At 43.9% G+C, this 25,456-nt stretch overlaps 1 protein-coding gene across 6 annotated transcripts in view; it reads right to left on the bottom strand.

Annotated features, from left to right (window-relative positions):
• The window catches only part of TBC1D8 (TBC1 domain family member 8), a 75,003-nt gene extending 63,295 nt beyond the window's left edge, over positions 1-11,708 (bottom strand). For 2 of the 6 annotated variants that reach the window (XM_084642755.1, XM_084642756.1), the window contains exon 1: positions 10,949-11,563. In XM_084642755.1, the coding sequence (XP_084498881.1) occupies positions 10,949-11,459 (511 nt within the window). In that variant the 5' untranslated portion in view covers positions 11,460-11,563. The other 4 variants (XR_014713513.1, XM_084642759.1, XM_084642758.1 and 1 more) reach the window with 4 other exon arrangements.
• Positions 11,709-25,456: the final 13,748 nt, after the last annotated feature.

The following is a 25,456-nucleotide window of genomic DNA, read 5'->3' as shown; positions in this document are numbered from 1 at the left end:
TTGGGCTCACAGACAGTTGGACATAACTAACTGGAGCTGTCTAAGGCTGGTCCAACTCCAGGACAGTTAGCAGCATAAAGGCAACTTAAAACACCTTTGCATCCCCCTACTGCTGATCTGCACTGAGCTAATTTCTGATGTAGCTCAGTATCTGGCCCTCATCCTTGTGGGTTAAATATAGGCAAAGAACTCTGTTCTGGTGAACAGGTGTTTGGTATAGAAAGCTAGGGAACACCAAAACAAGGAAAACTTAGCACCAAAATTGGCATCAAGTTCTTCCTAGAACCAGTACAACATGACACTCTGATTTTGCTTGCAGCAGTTCTAAATGTTTTAGTCATGCAGCAGTGATGTTTAACAGATTCCTGCTTTCACTCACATTTCACTGAGGAACTTCTGCTTTATAGCTCTGTAATATCAAGAAAATTTTTGTTACACAGACAGCTAAGGACTAGCAGATAAATTCTATCTTAGTTTACATCTCATACAAACATATGTTGATTTCACCGAGATTGCACAGGGTACAGATAGGGCAGGTTTCAAGCCAACAGGACACACACACAGTGGTGTATTTCTTACTAGCTTTCTCAATTCAACTCAACAGAATTTATACCGATAGCAAGGAAAGCTATTTAAAGGGGGGGAAAAGATAAATTAATAGTACACTAACCCTGCTGTAACAAAAAACAAAACAAAAAATTTCTTGGTGACGATGCTGGTTTTACCACATTTGAAAAAAGCTCACAAAGCTAGATTTCATTACTAAGGGCCTGATGTGGCAAACGTTTATGCACGTGTAATACATTACACAAGAGTAATCCCACTGAAGTCAGTGGGACTACTTTCATGTGTGTTTGCAGGATCAGGCCCTTCAACACCTAGGCAACAAGTCAGTGCCTTAAATTTCTTTTTCACCATGTAAAAGTGAAATTACAATTGTTTGTGTTACTTCTTAAACTGAGTGTCCAGCATCATGTTCTTTGTGAAGTTGGAAGTTATCATGTCCCAGCCAGTGAAGTTTTTACTTTTAATGGTATTATTTCACAAGTTTTCTTCAACGTTTTCTGTGGGTTTATATTACTCTGAGATTTAGCTACCCATTTGTTTCATATGCTAATATCCTTGGAAATTCAAGATACGATCATGGGGTCTGCTGTCATAGGAGTGCTGTAGGAGAGTGAGAGAGACGTGATATAGGAAGGGGAAGGAGGAAAGAGCAGAAGTATGCACATGCTTCCCCACTTCCTAAAAACCCACAATGTACTTTTCCTAATGTGTTATGAAAGAACAAACATTTATCATGACCCCCTCTTCTCCTCAGGCTATTTTTCCAAGTATGCTTTTATCCACATATTTCTTGCAGAGGGTTGTCACATTTATTTAACAGGAGTCAACATGACTGCAGCCTAAGATATACTAAGATAAGGTTGCCATCCATGTTGGTTCTAAAGTCCACAGAGCTAAAGGCTCTGTCACACTACAAGTCTAGAAAAACTGTTTCCAGCCTAAAATTAATGTACCTAATAAATATGTGGGACATATATGCTGCCTTTTGATAGTCCCCTAAATCACCACAATATAAATTCTGTTGAATACTGTCAAAAAAGAATCTCTCACACATTTTGTTGGTGCCATATAATGCCCCCACAAAGTTATTAGGAGCACTCTAGTACTACATAATTCTAGTAACCACAAAAAATCCTTTAGAAATTACCCATCTTGTTGTTCTGCAGAGTGTGTCCACTACGACACAACAGAAACAAAAACACATTCCCTCTATATTTATTCCAATCTCATTTTAGCTAGTTAGTGCTTTTCAGTGTTAAAGGGGCTGATGTTCACACTTTAAACATATACAATCCATGCTGGTAGGCTAAATATTAGACCTGAAACTTCTGTTTTGATTTGCAGGTGCATTCATGGCTTTCAAGGCATTTAAAAACACACATCACTGTAGTATGTGTGTGTATGCATAACGTGCTGCTCCTCCACTCTGTTTGCTGGTTCCATTTTGCTTTGTAACCTGCGAGCTCATAAGATTAGAGCAGGCAGAGCACATAGATAATGCCATATGCACACATCAAAAATACAAAATGTTTGTTGGTTTGGCCCAGCTGAGAAACTGGGCCTTCATATTACAGCCTTTGTTGAGGATTGAGAGTTATTTATGCATGTGATTCCATGCTTTAAGTTATTTGCAGCCCAAATTCACTTGTGGAGACGTCACCTTCTTCGGGGAAAATTTAAGAAAAACATGTTTTTAAGAGAGACCTTTTAAGATGTTACAGTTAAAGAACAATATAAGAGGGAGGGAGAGAAATATGATCTCTGATTTCCAGCTGTGGACAAGGCTACAAAAACATTTTTGATTAAAGCCTAAAGGCAGGTCTCCACTTAAAGAACTGTAGCTGCACTGCTGTAGCACTTCAGTTAAGATGCTACTACGCCAACAGGAGAGCTTCTCCCAGCGGCAGAGTTAATCCACCTCCACGAGAGGCAGTAGCTATGGCGATGGAAGAAGCCCTCCCATTGACACAGCTCAGTCGACATCGGGGGTTAGGTCGATGTAACTGCATCGCTCTGGGGTGTGAAAAATCCACACCCTTGAGCGACGTAGTTATATGATGCAAGTTTGTAGGGTAAACTTGACCTAAGTTATTGAATAGCCTATTGGTTAGAAAGAATCGTTTTCTCCTATGAGGGGGAGTAGTGATGATAACTGTAACACCTGTTCTATGGAAGCTATTCCATACCCCTAATAATTTTTGTGGTCCTTCTTTGTACTTTTTCCACTTCTAATATATCTTGTTTGAGATGGGGAGACCAGAACTACACACAGTATTCAAGATGTGGCCGTACCATGGATTTCTATAGTAGCATTATGATATTTTCTGTCTTTATTATCTATCCCTTTACTAATGGTTGCTAACATTCTGGTAGCCTTTTTGAGTGCTGCTGCATATTGAGCAGATGTTTTCAGATAAATTTGCATGACTCCAAGATCACTTTCTTGAGTGGTAACACCTAATTTAAACATTTTGCCTGTATAGTTGGGATTGCGTTTTCCAATGTGCATTATCTTGTATTTATCAACACTGAATTTCATCTGTCTTTTTCTTGACCAGTCATCCAGTTTTGAGAGATCCCTCTGTAACTTTTTGCAGTAAATTTTGGTTTTAACTATTTTGAATAATTGTGTATCATCAGCAAACTTTGCAACCTCACGGTTTATCCCTTTTTTCCAGATCTTGTTGACTATGTTGAACAACAATCGTCCCAAGTTTCTGTGATACCTATTATATCAATATCATCTTCATCTAATACCAGGCACGACATTTTACTCTTCTTATATTTAGATATCTTGCATTTGTGTTCAAGCACTTATAAAATTTGTCAATTTTATTTAGTTGTCTGCCTTCATGTGATGTAACTGAATGGGACTCTTTCATTTGACTGTTTCTCTTCGGCTCTTCTACTGGTACTTTATCAACTTCTATCCTCTTTACTAGGATATACAGAATCCCTGTTAATAGATCCTCCCATTAGGCATGTGTCCGTCTGAACCACATGCTCTTCTGCACCTGTCAGCTTTCCCCCAGCCCTTAGTTTAAAAACTCCCCCATGACTTTTTTAATTAAATACACCAGCAATCTGGTTCTATTTTGGTATAAGTGGAGCCCATCCTTCCTGTAGAAGCTTCTCCTTTCCCAGTAGGTTCCCCAGTTCCTAATAAACTTAAATCCCTCCTATTAACACTATAGTCTCATCCACACATCGATTCCCAATTTGAGTCCAAGACTTTGGTTGTGACCTGTGAAGCCCTAACAGACTTAGAACCTCCCTTCTTGAGACCTCTCCCTGAGCCATACTGCAACAGCTGCTATCAATGGGGACATTTAATGTGGAGTCCCTCAGCATAAGAAGCTGTTAGCAGAATGATGTTTTCCAGGACGGGACCTCAACTTTGCGGCCTACTCATTCCCTTGGTCTGAAATAGCTTGAATTTTGGAGTATGCTAAACGCCTCATTATTTGCCCAGGGAGAGGAACAGGCATGGTAAGAGCCAATGTTTGCGAGGGATGGGGATACTGTTTGGACTGGACTTTATCATAGTTGATTATTTTTGGCTTGAAGATGCACAGCAGCTGCTGGCTTTAGTTTTGCTTATATTATATTTTTTGTTTCTCGAAAAGGAATCTAGACTCTAGCATGGACACTTTTTTATTTTAAATCAAAATGCAGTAAATAATTTGGCAACTGGAAATAAAGAAGGGAGGCAGCACCCTGTGACCAGCCAGCTCTCTCTGCAATACCAGCAGGTGCTCTGTGGGTCACAATTTGAGAACAGCTGCTTTGCAGGATGGCATTTTTTTTAAATGCACCGTAATATCTTATTCACTTTAACAAATGCTATGAATTGATCAAAACCTATTTTCTACAGCTTCTGAGGCCAGGTCTGTACTACAGGCCTATATCGGTGTAACTACGTTGCTCAAGGGTGTGAAAAATCCACAACCCTAAGCGACACAGTTATACTTACCTAGCCCACCTTGTAGACCAGAGGTCTCAAAGTCCCGGCCCGCAGGCCATATGCGGCCCGAGAACCTCCCCCTGCTGCCCGCAGAGGAGAGGCGCATACAACCATGCTGCCGGCAATGTCTGTGGCAGGCACCGCCCCCTGCAGCTCCCACTGGCTGAGGGAGAGAGACAGAGATACACGGCGAGTCAGCCATGGAGGCAACATCATTAGTTCCCAGGCAGAATCAGCCATGGAGGTAGCGTCACTTTTTCCCCACAATGAATATAAATAAATCAAAATACTGAACACAACTATCTGATGCCCACCTTGCTGCAATCCTGAAGTTTTCAACTGCTTAGTCACTGAGGCCAAATATCAACAAACTGACAGAACTGAAGCGTTGCCAGGTGTCTGGCAAACACAAAAAACTCTCTGGCAGGCAAAGAATTGTATAAAGTTGTATGACAGTTTGATTATTTCTAAGAAATTCGAAATAAAAAAATATAAACATTTTCTTTTCTGAACACCCTCTTCAGTGACATTATTGGCCCGCTGGGAGAATTTGAGGACTGGCACTGGCCCTAAGGTAAATTGAGTTTGAGACCCCTGTTGTAGACAGCACTTCATCAACAGGAGAGCTTTTCCCGTTGACATAGCTACTGCCTCTCAGGAAGGTGAATTAACTAGGTGACAGGAGAAACTTCCCCATCAGCATAGGAGCATCCTCACTTAAGTGCTACAGCAGCGCAGCTGTGCCGCGCTGATGCAGGGTTTTAAGTGTAGACCTGCCCTAAGTTTACTTTCCTAAAGGAACATACAGATTCAGAGACTATCAGTATATAAGAAATACTGATTATTTTTACCAGTGTTGCATCACACTTAGAATTAAATGTCACTGTCAATGATACTGCCAAATTCCCTAATGCATTTCCATTCTTTTGCAGCTTCGCACAATCCTCCATGATTTTTTACCCAGTAAAACCATTTATAACTGAAAAATTTCATCAGTGTATAGTCTGCTTCCTCCTACACTGGGATGCAACTCTCTATGAGCTTCTCTCCTAGCTGAAAAAAATGAGGAGTCCTTGTGACACCTTAGAGACTAACAAATTTATTTGGGCATAAGATTTCATGGACTAGAACCCACTTCATCGGATGCCTGAAGTAAAAGATACAGGAACAGGTATAAAACATGAAAGGATGTGGGTTGCTTTACCAAGTGTTAGGTCAGTCTAAAGAGATAAATCAATTAACAGCAGGATACCAAGGGAGGAGAAATAACTTTTGAAGTGGTAAGAGAGTGGCACTTGGGGCGGGGGCAGCGTGTGGAGACCCCTGGCTGCCCCTATGCATAGGAGCCAGAGGAGGGACACGCTGCTGCTTCCGGGAGCCACGGCATGTGCGGAGTGGGGCAAGCCCCCAGTCCCACTCTCCGGCAGCAGCTCCAGGGCCGGAGTAAAAGGTCTCACAGGCCCAATGCGACCCCCAGGCCATAGTTTGCCTACCCCTGACCTAAGGAGACCATAGATTCTTTACAGAGACTACAGAAAGATACCACACATATCTTAGTTATTAAGTTCAAGTTCAACCAGCTCCCACCTTTTCCAGAGCAACAATGTAAGTGATCTACTACAAAAGGATTTCTTCAGTTATACGTATATAGAACCCCAGAATCAGCCAGTGCTACTGAATTACATCTTGATAAAAGTTAATTTGTGGATAATTTCATCCTGAAAGACATGCTTTCTAAAACACATTTCAGATTTCCTGCCTATGTCCCTGATCCAGCAAAGCACTTAAGCATGTGAGTAGTCCCAATGAAGTCAAGGGAACTACTCACATGTTCAGGGTTAAGCATTTGGTTAAGCGCTTTGCTGTGTCAGGTCCCTTGCGAGTCTACACAAAGTGGGTGATCAACAGATTAAGAGATCTCCCCTCACCTTCTCTTGTATGAAAGTGGGCCAGTTTTCCACATCATCTGCAAACCCAACTTGTATCAGTGAACTTTGCTAGTATGCAGATTAAGTGACTGTACAGGTTATATGTATCTCATATGTACACACCTGTTCAAAGTTCAATGCAAATACACTACCCTGATGACAGAAACAGACATTAAAGACTAGTACTTTCATATGACTACCCTATAGTTCAATTATTTGGGAATGAAATAAGAATATATCTAAACAAAATATTTTCTTCTGCTGTGCTGTCTGTGTTAGGTTTATTTGTACTTTCTGGATAGATTAACCTGGAAAGAAGAGAGAAATGGTTTGGAAAGAAGAGTAAATAAAGAATGGACCCCAAAACAGTTGTTCACACACAGGAGCAGTGAAAACACCATATACTATCATGGTGGCTTACATGCCTTTGTGCACACTAAAATGTATTAAGCGACATCTGATGCCGCCTTTAAAAAACAAACCAAAAGAAAAAGAAAAACAACCTCCATGATTTATCAAAGTTAGGGCTGTGAACTGCTGTATAATTTTAAAGTCAAAGATGGCTCTGCTAATAATAGTACTTTGCTTCCAGATGAAAGATTGAATAAAAATGCATACTGCCTATAGAGCCTTGCGAGGTAAGCACTCATTTTTCACTAAGTTATTGATGGAGCCAGAAACAAAACCCAGAACTCCTGACTCAGAGACATCTGCTCTAAAAAATAAGTAGTATAATCTCGTCCCATGTGGGTGACATTTCTTTAATCTATTTTTAGAGTCTATTTAAAAGTCCTAGAAATTTCAAGCCATTTCTCCCATCACTGAACTAACTTGTTTTAAATATTTACACTGAAAGTTTCACACTAGTTTTAACTATTTTGTTTCACTTTGTTTCCCACCATCGTTCTCATTTTTGACTGTTCCAAGTAAAAGAGAATTGTAGCATTTCATTTATGTTCAACATAAAGTGCACTTAATTTTTTTCTATTAATTGTTTTCCATTTGTAAGATGCACCTAACCTCTAGGCCAGGGTGGCCAACCTGAGCCTGAGAAGGAGCCAGAATTTACCAATGTACATTGCCAAAGAGCCACAGTAATAAGTCAGCAACCCCCCCCCCCCGCATCAGCTCCCCCACCCCGCTCCCAGCACCTCCCACCCACCGGCAGCCCTGCCAATCAGCGCCTCCCGCTCCCTCCCGGCACCTCCCGATCAGCTGTTTCCTGGCATGCAGGAGGCTCCAGCGGGGAGGGGGAGGAGTGAGGGCACGGCAGGCTCAGGGGAGGGGTGGGGCGGGGGCAGGGCCTGTGGCAGAGCCAGGGGTTGAGCAGTGAGCACCCCCCGGCACACTGGAAAGTTGGCGCCTGTAGCTCCAGCCCCGGAGTCGGTGCCTAAACAAGGAGCCGCATATTAACTTCTGAAGAGCCGCATGTGGCTCCGGAGCCACAGGTTGGCCACCCCTGCTCTAGGCTCTTCTACAATACAAACAAAAGCCGATTAAAGAAATGTGTCTAATTTTCTTAAGATGGGGGAAATTAAGAGGATAGAAAGAGAAAGCGTGTTTTCAGTTAATCAGCCAAAACAGATTTATGCTAACCTTACATAAAAAGACTGTATGCACTGCAGATTTAGCTTCTGCATTCAGTCAACAGGATGCACCAGGAACTTAGCTAGACAACAAACATCAATTTTTTATTTTAAACTTGCAGATGTCTGCCATGGAAAGCTCAGGAGTAGAGACTTCACATTTGTGATTTCAGCCACATGATCCACCTGGACCTAAAACTAACAGCTGAAGAAGCTATTTTTAGATCTAGAAATTAATCTCTCTCATCCCAGCAATCAAGGAATGAAGAGTGGGCTATGTGTTCCACACAAAGAGGAAGGGGAAATAATAATATAAACCCGAGGGGTTAAATCTTGATCCCATCCCCTTGACTTCAGCTGGGCCAGGGTTTCATGAAAGGTACACAATTGTAACATGACATCTTGGTCTACTGAATCAGAATTAAGCATTCGTGGTGACAAACAGTGAATGCCTACACAGCCAGGACAGACACCGACTCCAAATAAAATGGAGATGATAGAAGACAATGCCACATACTGACAAGAATCATAGAACAATTCTACCTTTGGTATATCAAATAAACATAGTAGCCTTTAAAAGTGTCTATTATGGACCAAAAAAAGATTGTGAGATTTAAAGAGCTCAACTTTTTTTAAATTACAATCCATCATAAGAAATTTGAATTAAAAAAAAATAAGATATAGAATACAATCTTCTCTCTGCAGAAGTCAGACTCATTGAAGAGCAGCATTCCTTCATCTTTTTGCTTGCTGCTGTCTTTCTCCATCCCCGACATGATGTATCATCATATTCTTTATGTTTTGGTCCAATCTGGATTGTAAACGTCTCAGAGCAAGGACTTTGGACCAAATTCTGTTCAGTTACTCTACAGTTAACCTGGTATAACTCATTGATCCCAGTGAATTTACTCCAGATTTACACAGTTGTAACTTAGGGCAGAATATGATCCATTGTCTTCATATTTTCTTCTAAAAGTACCATGCACAACTAAGGAGCTAAAAATAAACGTTTTGTACAGTTAAATGAAGTAAAAATGCAAATGTAGGTTGGAAGCTATTTAATGGAAATATGAAGTTGCAAATGCACTACTAAATCTAATTTTTCACCATGTATATTTGATAGGATGACAGAAATCCTATGAACACTAAGAAAGTATATGCAGATAACTGCCACCAAATCATTTTCTTGGCCCTACTCAATCAATTTTAGTCCTGAATATGTGATGCTCCACTTGTTTCATTAGTTAATCATGTCCTAGCCACAGATGTAGAAAGAGATCACTCATGGTGATTTTCCTCAGATCTATCTTTGATATTACTGACTGCAAGGTTTTTGGTGATTTCTTTGTGCAAAGAAGCTAGAATCAATCTTGAGCGGCTCTGCCCCTTTCATTTTTAGAAATCCCAAAGGACAGCTCTGGGCAATTGCTCTTCTGCAGCCATCTGTATTATCACTGCTGCTTTTCGTGTGTATATGAAGCAGCAGATAGGCCACCAGCACATTAACCACCATAAAGGCTAGACCTGCTTAAAGCAGAATTGGACAACATAGTCACTAAAATGCTTGCAGGCAGTGTGTACTAAAGCTGCATTTGTGCTAGCTCAAAGAAGTGAAATTTTAAGACAAATGCTAATATACCCCTTTTGTTTCAATCCTAACCGGGGTAGTTACACTAGTACAGTTGATGTTGAACTTATCAAGTTTCAAGAGAGTTGGTCAGAGTCAAAGAACTCTGAAGAATCAATCCTTTATTTAAAAAAAGGAAATATGGATAATCGGCACTTAATATATTGCAACACATGCACAAAGGAAATTTAAACCACTATAAATTGTGTGTGTTTTTCACTCAACACTTGTATAAGAACAGTACGGAACTTTTTTTTTTTTGGCTCACTCTTCTCACTAGTATCTCTCTCCTTTCATTCCAGGTTAATCCACCTATTCTGAAAACTTCTGTTTTTCTACACTGTCCATTAGGATGGAGTCTATGCACTAACTTAGTATTTTTGGTTACCTTTCAGAAGATCACTGAGAAAGAGTCAAAGACCAATTCCTTTCCCTCTCCTTCTCATCTGGATTATTTAAATTGCCAACATTCATGGGAGACAAAGGCAACACTCCCTACAAGGCAATAACTCAAATTCTTACAGCAGGGTGCCCAGAACTGCACGCATTATTTCTTAGGGAGTTTAACAAGTACTTTATGAAGCGGGACACGCTTTTGTTTTGTACTGAAGCAGGGGGACAATAGGATTCTGTTTGCCTTCCGACTGCAGCTGAACAAACAGCCCGCGGTTTTTCAGTGCCTTGCCCAAAACAAACCTCAACATCTTTTTCTCACCTTAAAGGGAAGGATTTTCCAGGGGCCCGGAAGGAGCATCTTGCCAAGTAACTTATCCAGCTGTCAGAACAAACCACCCCAGCACCGGTGACTCTGGGAGGGGCCACCCCCGTGGCTGCAGGCAGGCCCCGGGGCCCCCGGCGACTAGAACCCGCCGCAGCTGGACCCCCCGGCAGTGCCCCGCTCCGCAGCCACAGGCACCCCCCGGCCGGCTAGCGGGGGCGGCCCTGTCTCCGCGCTAAACCCAGCACCAGCCTCCCTCAGAGCCCGCCGGGCACGGAACAAAGAGCCTGCTCCGGACTCCCCCGGGCAGCAGCTGCCGCTCCGCTGCCCCCCTGGCGGGCAGGTCCCTGCGGCCCCGACCGGAACCAGCTGATTCCTGAGCCCGGGGCCGCCGCCCGCCGCAGTGCCAGGCACGGGGAGAAGAAGTGGGGGGTGCTCCCGCTTCGCTTCCCCTCCCAGCCCGGCGGGGCCCGCGGGGCAAGCGGCTCCGGGGGGCAATGGCCCGGCGGGCCCCACCTGGGCGGCTCCCACCCCAGCCCAGCCCCGGCCGGGCGGTACCGGTGAAGCGGCCCCCGCCGTCCCCGTGTCCGCGCCGCCGCTGCAGGACGAAGTAGCCGCTGCTCTTCTGGGTGACCCAGAGCTTGAGCGCGTTCTTCAGCAGCACCTCCTCGGGACGCAGCCACATCGTGCCGCCGCCGCCGCCGCCTCCCTCCGGCCCGCCTGCCTGCCTGCCCGCTCGCCTAGCGGCCCGGCCGCGGGGGAGGAGCCTGGACGCGGAGCCGCCGCCGCCGCCGCCGCTCCCTCCCCGGGGACACCGCGGCCGGGATTCGCGCTGCGGCGCCGGGAGACTCCCCCTCGCTTCCCCGCCTAGCCCGGCCCCGCAGCGCCTCCCCCACCCGGGACTCCGCATTTCAGGCTCTCCGTGCGGGGCTGGGAGAGAGGAAAGCCCGGACACCCCCTTGCGGGGAGGAGAAAGACCCCGCCGGGAAGGGGCAGCGCCTCCCCACCGCTGTCCTGAGAGGCACTGATTCCCCCTCAGCCCTCCTCCCCGCAGAGCCGCACTAGGCATGAGCAGACTAAGCAATTGTTTCGGGGCCTGAGAAACTCAGGGGCCCCCTATTAATTATTGGGGGGGATATTCTTGCTTAAGGCCCCCAGTCGGCTAGCACCGGCCCCGATTCTCCCTTTCCCTTACATCTTACTGAGAGTGAAATCAGTATCGCCTCCACACTCATCCAGGGATCCACCCTGTGCCTGCTGAAGGCAGGGCCTGCTGGTTGCTCCTCCACCCATCCCAGCTTCCAGAAATCAGGGTTCTTCTATTCTCCCTCAGAGAGATGGGCGTGTGCACCCGTAAGTATTGGAACTGGGGGTGCTGCTGCACCCTCCGGCTTGAAATGGTTTCCATCATGTACAGGGTTTACAGGTTGGTTCAATGGCTCTCAGCAACCCCCCTCTACAAATTGTTCCAACACCCCTGCCTGCACATTCCAGGACAGGTCTCTCTTTTTTGCCCCTCCAAGAAGGCAAGGTCTTATTATATGTTAAATACTGTACTGCTGCTCCCTAGGGAGATATGATCAGAAGCTCACACAGCCATCTCTAGGCATCAACATTCCTCAATGTGCCAGAGTATTAGCATACCATATCTGTCACCATCCTCTGACACTAACACACAGTGCATTGCACATTTTTGGCATATATTTGCATCAGTTCAGATATGAGCTATCTGCAAGTGCCTTCCCATTTTAAAGTCACTCTGTAACAACAAGATTGCTTGCTAGGTTACATATACTGTAAATACATCCAATAGATAAATAATGTTCATGCTATATATCCATTTAAGCCTAGTCATTTTCATATTCACAAGTCATAAGAAGGTGGGGGAGGGGAGAGCAAAGGGATTCCAAATGTTTTCTGGATCACAACTGTGCAGACCTTGCTTAGGGCCTAAGCCTGCAAACTCTTAAGTACCTGCTTAACTTTTAAATCAGGGGAACTATTCACATGTGTAAATATTTGCAGAATCAACATTTTAATTCTCTAAACTATGAGAAATGTCAGGGACTGACTGAACATGACCTAAATGGCTTAGGGCTAGGATTGTTTCTCAGCACTCTCACATTATTTATATTCCTGTGATGCCTAGGAGACCCAAGTCAAGGATTAGGGCCCCAGTGTGCAAGGTGTTATACAAGCAGGTCAAAAAGTTGCCCCAAATACCTTACAATCTAACTCTCTTCTGCTTTTGTGAAATCCACCTGGCATCAGAAGTTCAAACAAACAAGCTCCAAAACAGTAACTTGCTGGAGTTTCCTCTGCTGAAGGGCCCAAACCTTGGAGTCTATAGACAGAAACAAAAGATGAGGCAGAACTTCACTAGTTTTTGTTCAGAAAATGGAGTGGGATAGGGATGCATACCCCACTGTCATTTTAAATAGTTTTGAAGAAGGGATTTTGAAAACCAAGGACTACTACTGTAAATCCTGCCTGGTATTATTTTATACTGGTAATACTGATGGCCACTGAAATATGAATGTCTAATTCAGGGGTTCTCAAACTTAGTGCACTGCAACCCCCTTCTGACAACAAAAATTACTACAGAACCCCAGGAGGGGAGACTGAAACCTGAGCCTGCCCAAGCAAGCCCCACTGCCCTGGGGGAGGAGGCAAAGGCAAAGCCCCACCTCCCCAGGCCAGGGGGCCAAAGCTGAAGCCCAAGGCTTTCTTGGGAATCTCACCTACAGTCTTGCATTGGTGATATGTACAGATAAACAAAAAGGGTAAAATGGTGATCCATCCATAGTACCTGCTTGAGGTCTCTGAAGATATAAACTTTGCAGGTGTTCTCTCATAAATTCTATAGAAGAACAGGACAAGTCAAGCCAGGAAGCACTTTATTTGGAAGGAACAGACTGTAAGAAAATAAGTTCTCTGGGTTCCTTCCATCCATAATATGCCTTCTGAAAATAGCTATAGGTTATTTATGATCACTGATATCACTTCTAGATTTAAATATCAACAAATAGCACAAGATATTGATTTTGCAGTTTAGACGACATGAGAGCATCTAGGGTTAGCAAAAAGCTTCATGGAAAATTTCAAGAAGGAGTGGCCCTGAATATGCTTGGGATGTGGCATTTTGAGGCAGTAGAGGGAAGCAGTATGTCATGTAGTCAGAGTAAGTGTGATCTTCTATTCCTGACTTGCTTTGGTACATCTACTCAGCAAAAACCCACCCTGTGGCAGCAAGTCTCAGAGCCAGGATCAACTGACCCGGAATCACAGGGTTCATTCCGCAGAGCTGAAGGTAGCAGTGTAGATGTTTAGGCCCAGGCTGGAGCCCAGGCTAAGAGATCCTTCCCCCTTGCTGGGTTTAGAGCCCAGGCTGCAGCCCAACCTACTCTTTTTAGCCCCACAGCAACATGGGTCCTAGTCACCGACCCAGGCTCTGCTTCCATTGAGACTATGCTGCAAGGGACCCTCCACTCTGGCCATACTAGCTCCTGGGAATCTGCAAAAGAAGTGAATAAACCTTGGTCTGTATTAAGTTATTATTGCAACATACATGGGTTTGGAGGGACCAGAATGGAGGTGAAGCAAATAATGCAAGAAAGGGATATGAGACCCACTTCCAGGCTGAAGAGGATTGGACCATATGTGGATGATCCTTCCATGAGTGGAACTCAGTGGAAGTGCCCAGGAGTCTGAAGTATGTGTCCATTGTCTACTCCTGTCCACTGCGCATGCGCAGAATTTATGTCCTCTGCAGATTTCTTTGCTTCCTGGAGAAAAATGACTTTCTGACAGGGAAGCAAAGGGAAGCCACAAAAGCAGTCATACAACCCTCCACAGTAGTGTGTTTCAGGTACCCAGGGCAGCCGGCAGAGAGGTAAATCACTGTGGGGAAGGGGGCAGGACTGGGGAAGACCTGACTGGTGGCTCCTACCCTGCGCCTGAATCAGCTGCTAGTCTGGGCTCGGCTGGGGAGGAGGGGACTTCCTCTTCCCCTGCACGGCATCCAGGCCCGGGTGAGACCCATCCCCAGATTTCTCCCCCAGCTGCAGGAAGCTCTACAAACTCTCCTCCCCAACTCTGCTTCCTGTGCCCATCGTTCCTCAGCTGCAGGAGGAGGGATCCCTGTACAGGGAGCTGCTCCCCCATCCACCCAACCCCCGTGCAGTGACCCCCTCATACCTCACTAAGCTTCACCCCCTGCACTCAGAACCCCCCCCCCCCCGATGAGCCCAACTCCCCCTGCATCACCCCAATGAGCCACCCGCACTCGGATCCCCACCGAGCCCACCACCTGCCCCACCAGCTGCACCTCGTTCCCCACCCCACTGATCTCCACAACCCCAGCATCTGGACCTCCCCTGACCCCCACACACATACCCAGACCCCCCTGACAAGCTGTATCCCCTCCCACACTCAGACACCCCCCCCCGCTGAGCCCCAACCACCTTCACCTAGACCCCACTGCAGAGTCCCATTACTGTTGCACCCAGAACCACCTAACAAGCCCCTGTGCATCCAGATCCCCCCCCGCACTTGGTTCCCCCACTGAGCCACCAGCACCCAGATTGCCCCACCCCTCTTAACCCACACCTGGATCCCCCCCACTGAACCCCTCCACACTTGGATCCTGTCTTGCCGAGCCTGCCTGCCCACACCTGGTGCACCTGGCAGGGAGAGGCAGGGCCCTGGGGTGTTTCTATAGCAGGCACTGTCCTTGCACTGTGTCAAGGTTGTGTGCAGCCTTACCACCAAGTCCGTGTCCCCGGGGGGGGGGGGGGGGGAGGGCTGCAGTGATCTCCCACCTCTGTGAGCCAGTGGCCTGTGCTCCCCAATGCTGGAATCTCTGCATTTATTTATTGGCATATAAAACTTTAAACTACTGTGTGCAGAATTTTTAGCAGCTATTTTTTTATTTTTTTGGCGCAGAATGCTCTCAGGAGTAAAATTGTCATGTCTGACTAGATTGCAAATGGCAGTTAACAGCGAAGTACATATTTATAACATTCCCTCCTGCCCCACTGAACTAACAAACTTATAAATATCTGTAAAAAGAAAAGGAGTACTTGTGGCACCTTAGAGACTAACATATGTAGATTGTAATGGATTTTTTTACCTTCAGTCCTTTTGGTCCATCTGTTTGCATTTGGAAAGGAAGATGATGTCTGTCTGTATCTGTACGAGTTTTTTCATGAAGTTGATAGATTTCCACTCCATACGGCTAAATTCAGTGCCTTGCCTAATGACAGGTTTCAGAGTAGCAGCCGTGTTAGTCTGTATTCACAAAAAGAAAAGGAGGACTTGTAGCAAGTGCCACAAGTCCTCCTTTTCTTTTTGTGAATACAGACTAACACGGCTGCTACTCTGAAACCTGTCATAAATATCTGTAATAAATCTTAGTGGTTTTGTTTATTGATTCTGATTAAGTTAACAATTACTTTGTAAAGGACAACATAAAAGTATATTTTGTTACCCCTTTTGACTCAAACAGGTAGCCAGCATTTGGGACCTTGCAAGTTGTTTCCGTTAGGGAGAGATATTGATGATGGAGTCAGGTATTTCTTTTATGCAATCCTGTTTGTTTACCAAGAATGTACATAGAGTCCTGTTTCCCTGTACATAGAAGGTGTCAAATAGTTGGACACAGTTTCTTTGCGCATCATAGTTCCAAGTCATTTTCAGTCAGCACTCTGCCCAAAAAAACTCTCTCTTTAGGCCAGTGGCAACCAAACTTCACTGGTTCACATACAACCTTCTTAAAAAATTCTTGGAAAGTGAATTGATGGGACATCAAGCTCAAATACTGCAGGTGGTACATGTACCACAGCTTGGGAACCCAGCTCTCATCTTTTTCTCAGGGCCATGCCCCCAATGCTTGGTCGGTTTGTCTAATTGGCTTTCTGCTGCTTCTCCATTTCTCTGTTGTTTCTCTCCAACAATCAATGCCCAAGCCTCAGCATTTGCTATATCAGTCTGCAAAAAGCCCTTTGAGCTACATGGTTCAGCTTCTACTCAAGCCTTGCCATGTGCCTGTGTTTTGGGTGGTGCTCCTGTTGCTTCAGCTATGTGGTTCCATAAAGGACCACAATCGCTTTTTACACTTATCCTGAAGTGAAAGTTGTCTTTCACAACAACGTTACAGTACAATCAGCAAGTACAATGAAGCTCCAGGCAGCTACGGGGGGGGGGGGGGGGGAACCACCACAAAAAAACACTCATCGCACAATTAAGTGTTTCTATTTGTTCGGCTCACAGCTTTGCCCAGTAATCTAGCATGCTTTCCCCCTTCCAGCAGTACAATACACATGAGCATTTCTATATTTTGACAGGAAGAACGTCTTCAAAAACAACAACATTTGTTGTTACACTAGTTAGGATAAATAAAAGGACTGTCAAGTTTCAAGGTGTCCCTCTGCTAGGGACAGGAAGACAGTCTGTCTTTCCCATCCCATCCCCACGTTATGTAATTACACAAGTATGTGCATTTTAAGGGAAGGCGCTGACCACTGTCCAAGATGCTGTGGTGAACGGACTGGCTCTAGCAGGAAAAACACAATAGACTATTCTACTACTACATACACTCCTCTTGGATTCCTGATTCTGATCTTGCTTACATAGAAATAATGCACTGAAGTTGTATTGGTGTAATACAAGATTAGAGTCCATCCCCAAATTAGAAATAGAATTCCAATAATCTGTTGGGGTTTTTGGGATGGAAGGAGGGAGGAGAGGGGAGTCTTGTTATTCGTGTGTGTGTTAATTTAAAAGTTTGGTTTCTTATCAGGAATTAAAGAGTCCATCTGCAAAGTCTCATCTACACCCTTTAAGGAATTTGCAACAAGTTATAGGCATCTTCTATTCTTTCTGAAATTTTCTTTGTTAATCTCAATGACATAGGAGCTTGGAGAAGTAGATTTATTTATTTATTTTACACTACTGCTGGCTTACTCCACTGGTTCTTACCCTCTTTATTAACTCTAAAAAAATCTTTTCACCTAGTTACAGACTGCAAAATGCTTATTCCCTTAGGGCCTGATTCTACCATCCTTACTCATGGTGCGCTAGCCTTACATCAATGGACTTTCCTCACATGAGTAAATCCTACTAAATATGAGGAATGGTGGCAGAAGCAGACTTAAATCTACAAATATTTTGGCATCTGTGACTAGGTGAAAAAAGTCTGGAAATAAGAAAACTTTTATAAATTGAGGCACAGGCCTGACATTTTTCTATCTGTAAGTGCCTGTGCAGTAGCAATGTTATCAAAGAGGAAGGTAATGGCTTTAATATGAAACATTACTGTTGCAGTAACACATTCCCTGCACTGTAACTGCTGGCATCCATGCACACAATTATTTACTATGCAATATCAAAGAAAGCTCATACTGGAGCCCTCAATGCTAGTTTCTACTTCCTTCAAGGCTAATTCCTTATTCAAATTCCATGTTCATTCAACTTTCAAGGTCAAAAGTGTACCTCAGTGGCTCAGCAATAATTAGGTGATTCTGTAAAAAAAAAAAAAATCCAAGATGGTTTATTATGCTCCTTATTTGTTGCTTTGCATAGATTATTGAGACTGTGTTTCTAAGATGGCTGTCTCTCTCTAGATCTGGATGCAGTCCATCTTGAGTAATCTCATGGCCTAAAAAGTTGAAGTAGTTTGGCACAGTTTACTTTTTTTTTCCCCCCCTCTTGTGTTTCAGACCAGAAGTTCTTATTGTTTAAAGATTTCCTCTAGGTGCTTATCGTGTTCTTCCTCTGAACATCCACACACCGGAATATCGTCCATGTAGACAGTAACTCCCTCTTAGAGTCTTGTAATAGCTGAGCCCTTTTCTCAGTGAAAAATGACAGGCATGTTACAAATGCAAAAATGGAACAAACGTGAAATGTTGTTGGCCAACTCAAGCTCTTATGTTCCCAATCCTGAAAGCCGCTCAGGCCCAGGGTTCTGGGTATGCCTGTGCAGAGGAACTTGCAGAATCACGGCCTAATTTAGCGCTACTCTTCTACTGGGAATTTTCACAACCTTTTAGAGGCATGTAGACTTGAACACACATCCTATCCAGTTTTGGAAGGATGTTAACAAGTGCATGCTAAATATACTTTTTCCCTCAGAATTGCTGGATTTAAATATAGACCATCTATATCTTCCCTTCTTTCTTTCATAACAGAAACAGTAGGAGTGCACGCCCCTCTGGTGTTCACAAATTCTCACAACACCACCATTGCTTTCTAGTCCTGCCTGGCTTTTGGCAGCTGTGGAGCAGTTATTCTGTGAGTAATACTCAGTACACAATAGAACTCTACATTGGGTTTCAGTGCAATCTTTAGACTCTGAACAGCATTAGAATTCAGCTGATTCACATCCATGTTGTCACTGCAGACCACAACAATACGGAAAATGTATGGCTTGCCCTTTCATTCCACTTGTTCAATAAACTACCCTTTGCATTGTGGCATACCGCCTGGGGATTTCAAAATACTGTAGTACTGGTGGCCAGAACGGCAAAACTGTATCATAATTCAATGCTGATACCACTGAAGTGTTAGCACCTGAATAAGTGTTAAAACTAATATTTTTGTGGCTCTCCTTCAAGATAATTTTCCAAGCAGGTTTTGAGTAATTCTCACACTCCAGGGATCTCTACAAGAAGATTACTTGTTATTACTTCTTTCATTGATTTGATATGACAAACTCTAGCCCAATGGCCTTTTTTTACACTGTCAGCATATGCTAGCCAATAATCACTCTGCTTATGTTTGCGATAGAAGCCGAAATATAGTACTCATCAAAGAGAGCTGCAATCTGACAATTACTATACCCCCATGCTTTTCTGTATGCTAGCACTGTTTGATTTCTTCCTGTCTGGCAGCAGTCTAATTTAAGTCTCTGACTGTCTCCATTTGTACAGAATTTTCAGGCTCTCTCCAGTTTGTGGTGATGAGCAATAAGGTCTTTTCTCTTTTACTGTGGTCACAAAAAAGTGAAATTGAGATTATATGATTCCAAGAGAAAATATCAAGGTAATAAAAAAGTAAAAAAAAGAAATTGTCAAATTGTTCTGTTTCTCATGTATCCTTTCTAAAAATTTGTCCCTGATTTTTCATCTTTGCTCTCTTCAAACTTACAGAATTCAGATAATTCACACAGGTTTCTAATAAAGGCCTGTGTTGTCTCCCCTTCATTTTGGCAATGTTGGTATCATGTGGTGTTTAGATGTTGCTTGTAATTATTAGAATTGGGAGCACTGGCTGTTGGGAGTCTGAAAGGACAGAAAACAGGAAGGAGGGGGGAGGAGTTAAAGAGGCAGAGGGAGAGCTACTGAGGATGCAGCAGCAGCAGCTTGGAAAAGAGGTTTCCACTTAAAAAAAATAAAGTCCTGTTGAAGTTTGTTAGTACCTTGCCTGGCTACTACAACATATCAACATGCCCTTTCATGTATTATATTCTTTTTAGGGATAAAATAATCATACTTCGCAGAAATGCCTCATAACCATCTGTATGCTCTCTGCTAGAGATGTCAAAAGATTTGGAAACAGTTTCTGCTTCCCATCCCAATTGCACAGATAAGTGTGTTTACTTGGACATCTTTTTTCCCTTTGTACTTTACTGTCGCTGTCTTAAATCTAGAAAATCTTGTTTCCATTCTTGCCATTCTGCAATGGTGACAAAACTGAAAGGCTTTGGAAGTTAAGTATCCATTTCTTTCAGGAACAGGGCACTTCTAACGTATCAGACACAACAAGTCAACATAGCCTACATTTTCAGATGTGCCTGCTAATTTAGACAACTTGGACCTAGTTTTCCAGAAGTGCTCAGAAAACAGTTCCAATTCAAGTCAATGGCAGTTGTGGGTACTTGGCACCTTTGAAAGTCTAGTACAAGATATCAACTTCTGCGCGTGCACACACAAACACACACACACACACACACAAATGCACACTTTTGAAAACTCTGGACTTAAACCAGTGCCTCAGTTTCCCCATCTGTAAAATGGGACTACTACTTGAAACTGATCTACAAGTCAACTGTGAAGGTTAATTTAATGTTTATAAAGCACTTCAAAACTGGAAAGTATTATTTTTACTTTTTAAATAGACTGTTTTTGCACCTCTAACTTTTCACATGTAAAAAAGTAGCTTTCTCCCTTTGTTGATAAAGTTATATTAGAAAATGTAAATATTCAGAAGTAATACTCTGACTACAACCAAGTTGAATGAACTATACTATGAACACAGTATTTTCTGATACAATATCAGCATTTCACGATGTGTTTGTTTGTTTTTTTTACAAGGTTGATATTTACTGTGGAGTGTATGTGAGTTTATACCTTCATGTTACAGTTTCAGTTACACAACATTTATAATGGTTTGGCAAAGAAGTGTTATATTAGATTTTCTTCTTTACTAGCAATCAACATGACAACAACAAAGTCATACTGAGATCCTGTATGTTTCCAGAAACATCCTCATAATATCAAACTATCCTAAAATAGTTCCCAGTTGACGTATCATAGGTAGATGACTGTTACCAAACTTGACCCTTAATTTTGGCATTTACTGTGAAAGTAGAAATAACTTCAAGACTTCTGTGGCCAGTGGAAATGTAGGATGTAGTCAGACAGGGAAAATTGTCAACTACTCTACTCCTGGATCATTTTGCCAACTGATCTGTACAGTGGAATTGATGACAACTGTAGCTGTGTGATTTACGTCAATGTACATAAATTGGGAAAGTAAATTGAGGAGCTTATTGGGATATGCTGTCCTTTTGCACAAAGAATGGTCCTGTGGTTCAGACATTGGACTGACTCAGAAGACCAACCTGTGGCAGGGTGGACTATGTCTGGAGGCCCCCTACAGGAGGCCTTGTGGCCCTGCATCACCCTGCCGCAGAACAGAGTAGCGAAAAGTCCTCCAGGCAGCCTAGAGTGGCTTCAGAAAAGTGGTCAATCAGAGGGGCTGCTGCAACGACCAATAAGGGGCTAGAAGGACCAGATAAAAGGCAAGCAGCAAAGCAGGTAGAGCCTTCAGTTGCTGTGTGGAGCTTGATGAGGGAGGACTGGGTGCCTGGATGGCTAGATGAGCAGCAGGCTACAGACAGCTCACTACAGAGAGCCCAGGGAAGGCTGCCAAAGACCAGGTGCCTGGCTGGCTGGATAGAGTAGCAACAGGACCATGAAAAGGTCAGCGTGGGCAGACTGAGCCCAGAACCTGGCCAAACCAGTGAGGTTAGCGAGATGGGCCCTGGCTGTGTAGTTGAAGAAGGCAGTGCCTCTGAGAGAAGCCTTAGAGTTATGGCCCCATACCAGAGCTGAGAAAGAAGTTAGACTGTCCCCTCTTCTAGGGTATACAGTACATGTGGCTTGGTCTGAGTTGCTGAGACCCTTCAAAAAGCCATCAGATCGGGGGGGGGCTTGTGAGAGGCAGGTGCCACCCTGATATAAGAACTAAAACCAAAAGCAGGCTCACACCCAAACAACCAAAGGGCGTTTCCCGTGAGAGGTGGGTACTGTCCTGAAAAAGACCGATTGTAGGTATCGGCCAGAGAAAAGAGTGTGCCCATGAGAGGTGGATGCTGATATTGTTACACAACCTTAAATTCCTAACTGACTCAGATTTCCAGTGTAACATTAGGCAAGTCACATAACACCTCTCTCAGTTCCCAATCTTGGAGTCATCAAGAATAGTTCTCTGAAAATATCTACTCAATGTGCAGCAGCAGTCAAAAAAGCTAACAATGTCAGGAGGAACGGTTAAGAAAGGAATAGCTAAGATGACCGAAAATATCATAATGCTACTATATAAATCCATGGTACTCGCAGACCTTTAATTCTGCTTGCAGTTCTGGTCACCCCATCTCAAAGATATTAGAATTGGAAAAGCTACAGAGAAAAACAACAAAAATGAGGAGAGATTAAAAAAGACTGGGATTGTTCATTTTAGAAAAGACTAAAGGGGGATATAGACTAAGGGGGTCTACAAAATCATGAATGGGCTGGAGAAAGTGAACAGGGAAGTGTTATCCCTTCACATTACACTAGAATCAGGGGTTACCCAATAAAAGGAATCAGCAGCAACAGAAGCAAGTACTTCACACAACACACAGTCAATCTGTGGAATTTGTTGGCAGGGAATGTTGTGAAGGCTAAAGTAACTGGGCTGAAAAAATAATTGGATAAGTTAATGAAGGATAGGTCCATCAATGGCTATTAGCCAAGAGGGTCAGGATGCTCTGGATGTCTCTAAACCTCTGACCGCCAGGAGTTGGGACTGGATGACAGGGGAAGGATCACTTGCTAATTGCCCTGTTCTGTTCATTCCCTCTGAAGCATCTGTCACTGGCCATTGTCAGAAGACAGGAGACTGGGCTTGATGAACCACTGGTCTGACCCAGTATGGCCATTTGTATGTTCTTATGTATTCCCCCCCCCCTCTCTTTGCCTGTTTAGAACTTAAGCTCTTCAGGACCAGGACTGTCTCCTAACAGATTTGCTGATACAGAGCACAATTTTTGGAGCCATCCCAATTGTTTGTTGTGGGCTGTAAGCTGTATTAGAAATAATAGTGTCCCAGAAATAAGTCTACAGTAGGTTGCCTGGGGAAGCAAAAGGACAATGCAAAAAGGGAAGTAAGTGGAGAACACAACGCTTTCAGTTGAACATAAGCACAGTGACAAATTCCCCTTTGCTTATTCCCACAGTATGAACTGTTGTCTGTTCCTTGACCTTAAGCCGACACTCCCAGCTTACCACAATCAGAAGTTTATATAGGAATTGAAACTTCTAACTTCACTCCCTGTTTCTGTGAGTAGTCTGTTAGGCCTGGTCTACACTACAGAGAGTTAGGCAGCTTACATGAACCTAACTTTGTAAGCATCTATACTACAATATTGCTCCTGCTGATGTAAGTCACCCACTACACTGACCTAATAACTCCACCTCCGCAAGAGGCGTAATGCTTAGGTCAAGGTAGTTAGGGTCGACCCAGAGTGTCTATATAGACGCTGTAGAAAGAACAAGGAGTACTTGTGGCACCTTAGAGGCTAACAAATTTATTTGTGCATAAGCTTTTGTGGGCTAAAGCCCACTTCATCAGATGCATGCAGTGGAAAATACAGTAGGAAGAGATAGGTACACACAGAGAGAACATGAAAAAATGGGGGTTGCCATACCAACTCTTAACAAGACCAATTGATTAAGGTGGGCTATTATCAGCAGGAGAAAAAAAATTTAGTAGTGATAATCAGGATGGACCATTTCAAACAGTTGAAAAGAAGGTGTGAGTAACGGGGGGGGGGGGGAAAAGAGAGGAGAAAATAACCATGGGGAAATAGTTTTCCTTTGTGTAATGACACAGCCTCTCCCAGTCTTTATTCAAGCCTAATTTAATGCTGTCCAGTTTGCAGATTAATTCCAGTTCTGCTGTTTCTCATTGGAGTCTGTTTTTGAAGTTTTTTTGTCATTGCCATTTTTAGGTCTGTAATTGAGTGTCCAGGGAGATTGAAGTGTTCTCCAACTGGTTTTTGAATGTTATAATTCTTGACATCTGATTTGTGTTCATTTATTCTTTTGAGTAGAGACTGTCCAGTTTGGCCAATGTACATGGTAGAGGGGCATTGCTGGCACATGATGGCATCTCTCACATTGGTAGATGTGCAGGTGAACTAGCCTCTCATAGTGTGGCTGATGTGATTAGGTCCTATGATGGTGTCCCTTGAATAGAAATGTGGACAGAGTTGGCAATGGGCTTTGTTGCAAGGACAGGTTCCTGGGTTAGTGTTTTTGTTGTGTGGTTGCTCATGAGGTTGTGGGGGGGTGTCTGTAAGCGGGGACTGGCCTGTCTCCCAAGATCTGTGAGAGGGAGGGATCATCCTTCAGGACAGGTTGTAGATCTTTGATGATGCACTGGAGAGGTTTTAGTTGGGGGCTGAAGGTGATGGCTAGCGGCGTTCTGTTACTTTCTTTGTTGGGTCTGTCCTGTAGTAGATGACTTCTGGGTACTCTTCTGGCTCTGTCAATCTGTTTCTTCACTTCAGCAGGTGGGTATTGGAGTTGTAAGAATGCTTAATAGAGATCTTATTGGTGTTTGTCTGTCTGAGGGGTTGGAGCAAATGCGGTTGTATCTTAGAGCTTGGCTGTAGACAATGGATCGTGTGGTGTGGTCTGGATGAAAGCTGGAGGCATGTAGGTAAGTATAGCAGTCAGTAGGTTTCCAGTGTAGGGTGGTGTTTATGTGACCGTCACTTATTAGAACTGTAGTGTCCAGGAAGTGGATCTCTTGTGTGGACTGGTCCAGGCTGAGCTTGATGGTGGGATGGAAATTGTTGAAATCCTGGTGGAATTCCTCAAGGGTTTCTCTTCCATGGGTCCAGATGATGAAGATGTCATCAATGTAGGGCAAGTAGAGGATGAGAGCTGAGGAAGCGTTGTTCTAAGTCAGCCATAAAAATGTTGGCATACTGTGGGGCCATGCAGATACCCATAGCAGTGCCGCTGATTTGAAGGTATACATTGTCCCCAAATGTGAAATAGTTGTGGATGAGGACAAAGTCAAAGTTCAGCCATCAGGTTTGCTGTGACATTATCGGGGATACTGCTCCTGACTGCTTGTAGTCCATCTTTGTGTGGAATGTTGGTGTACAGGACTTCTACATCCATAGTGGCCAGGATGGTGTTTTCTGGAAGATCACCAATGGAGTGTAGCTTCCTCAGGAAGTCAGTGGTGACTCAAAGATAGCTGGGAGTGCTGGTAGCATAGGGCCTGAGGAGGGAGTCTACGTAGCCAGACAAACCTGCTGTCAGGGTGCCAATGCCTGAGATGGAGCGTCCAGGAATTCCAGGTTTATGGATCTTGGGTAGCAGGTAGAATATCCCAGGTTGGGGTTCCAGGGGTGTGTCTGTGCAGATTTGTTCTTGTGCTTTTTCAGGGAGTTTCTTGAGCAGATGCTGTAGTTTCTTTTGGTAACTCTCAATGGGATTAGAGGGTAATGGCCTGTAGAACGTGGTGTTAGAGAGCTCCCCAGCAGCCTCTCGTTCATATTCCGAC

This window comes from Lepidochelys olivacea (genome assembly GCF_965140295.1).
Source record: "Lepidochelys olivacea isolate rLepOli2 genome assembly, chromosome: 1".
NCBI lineage: Eukaryota > Metazoa > Chordata > Testudines > Cheloniidae > Lepidochelys > Lepidochelys olivacea.
Note: the sequence above shows the minus strand (reverse complement) of the source record. Positions and strands in the feature narration are given on the sequence as shown.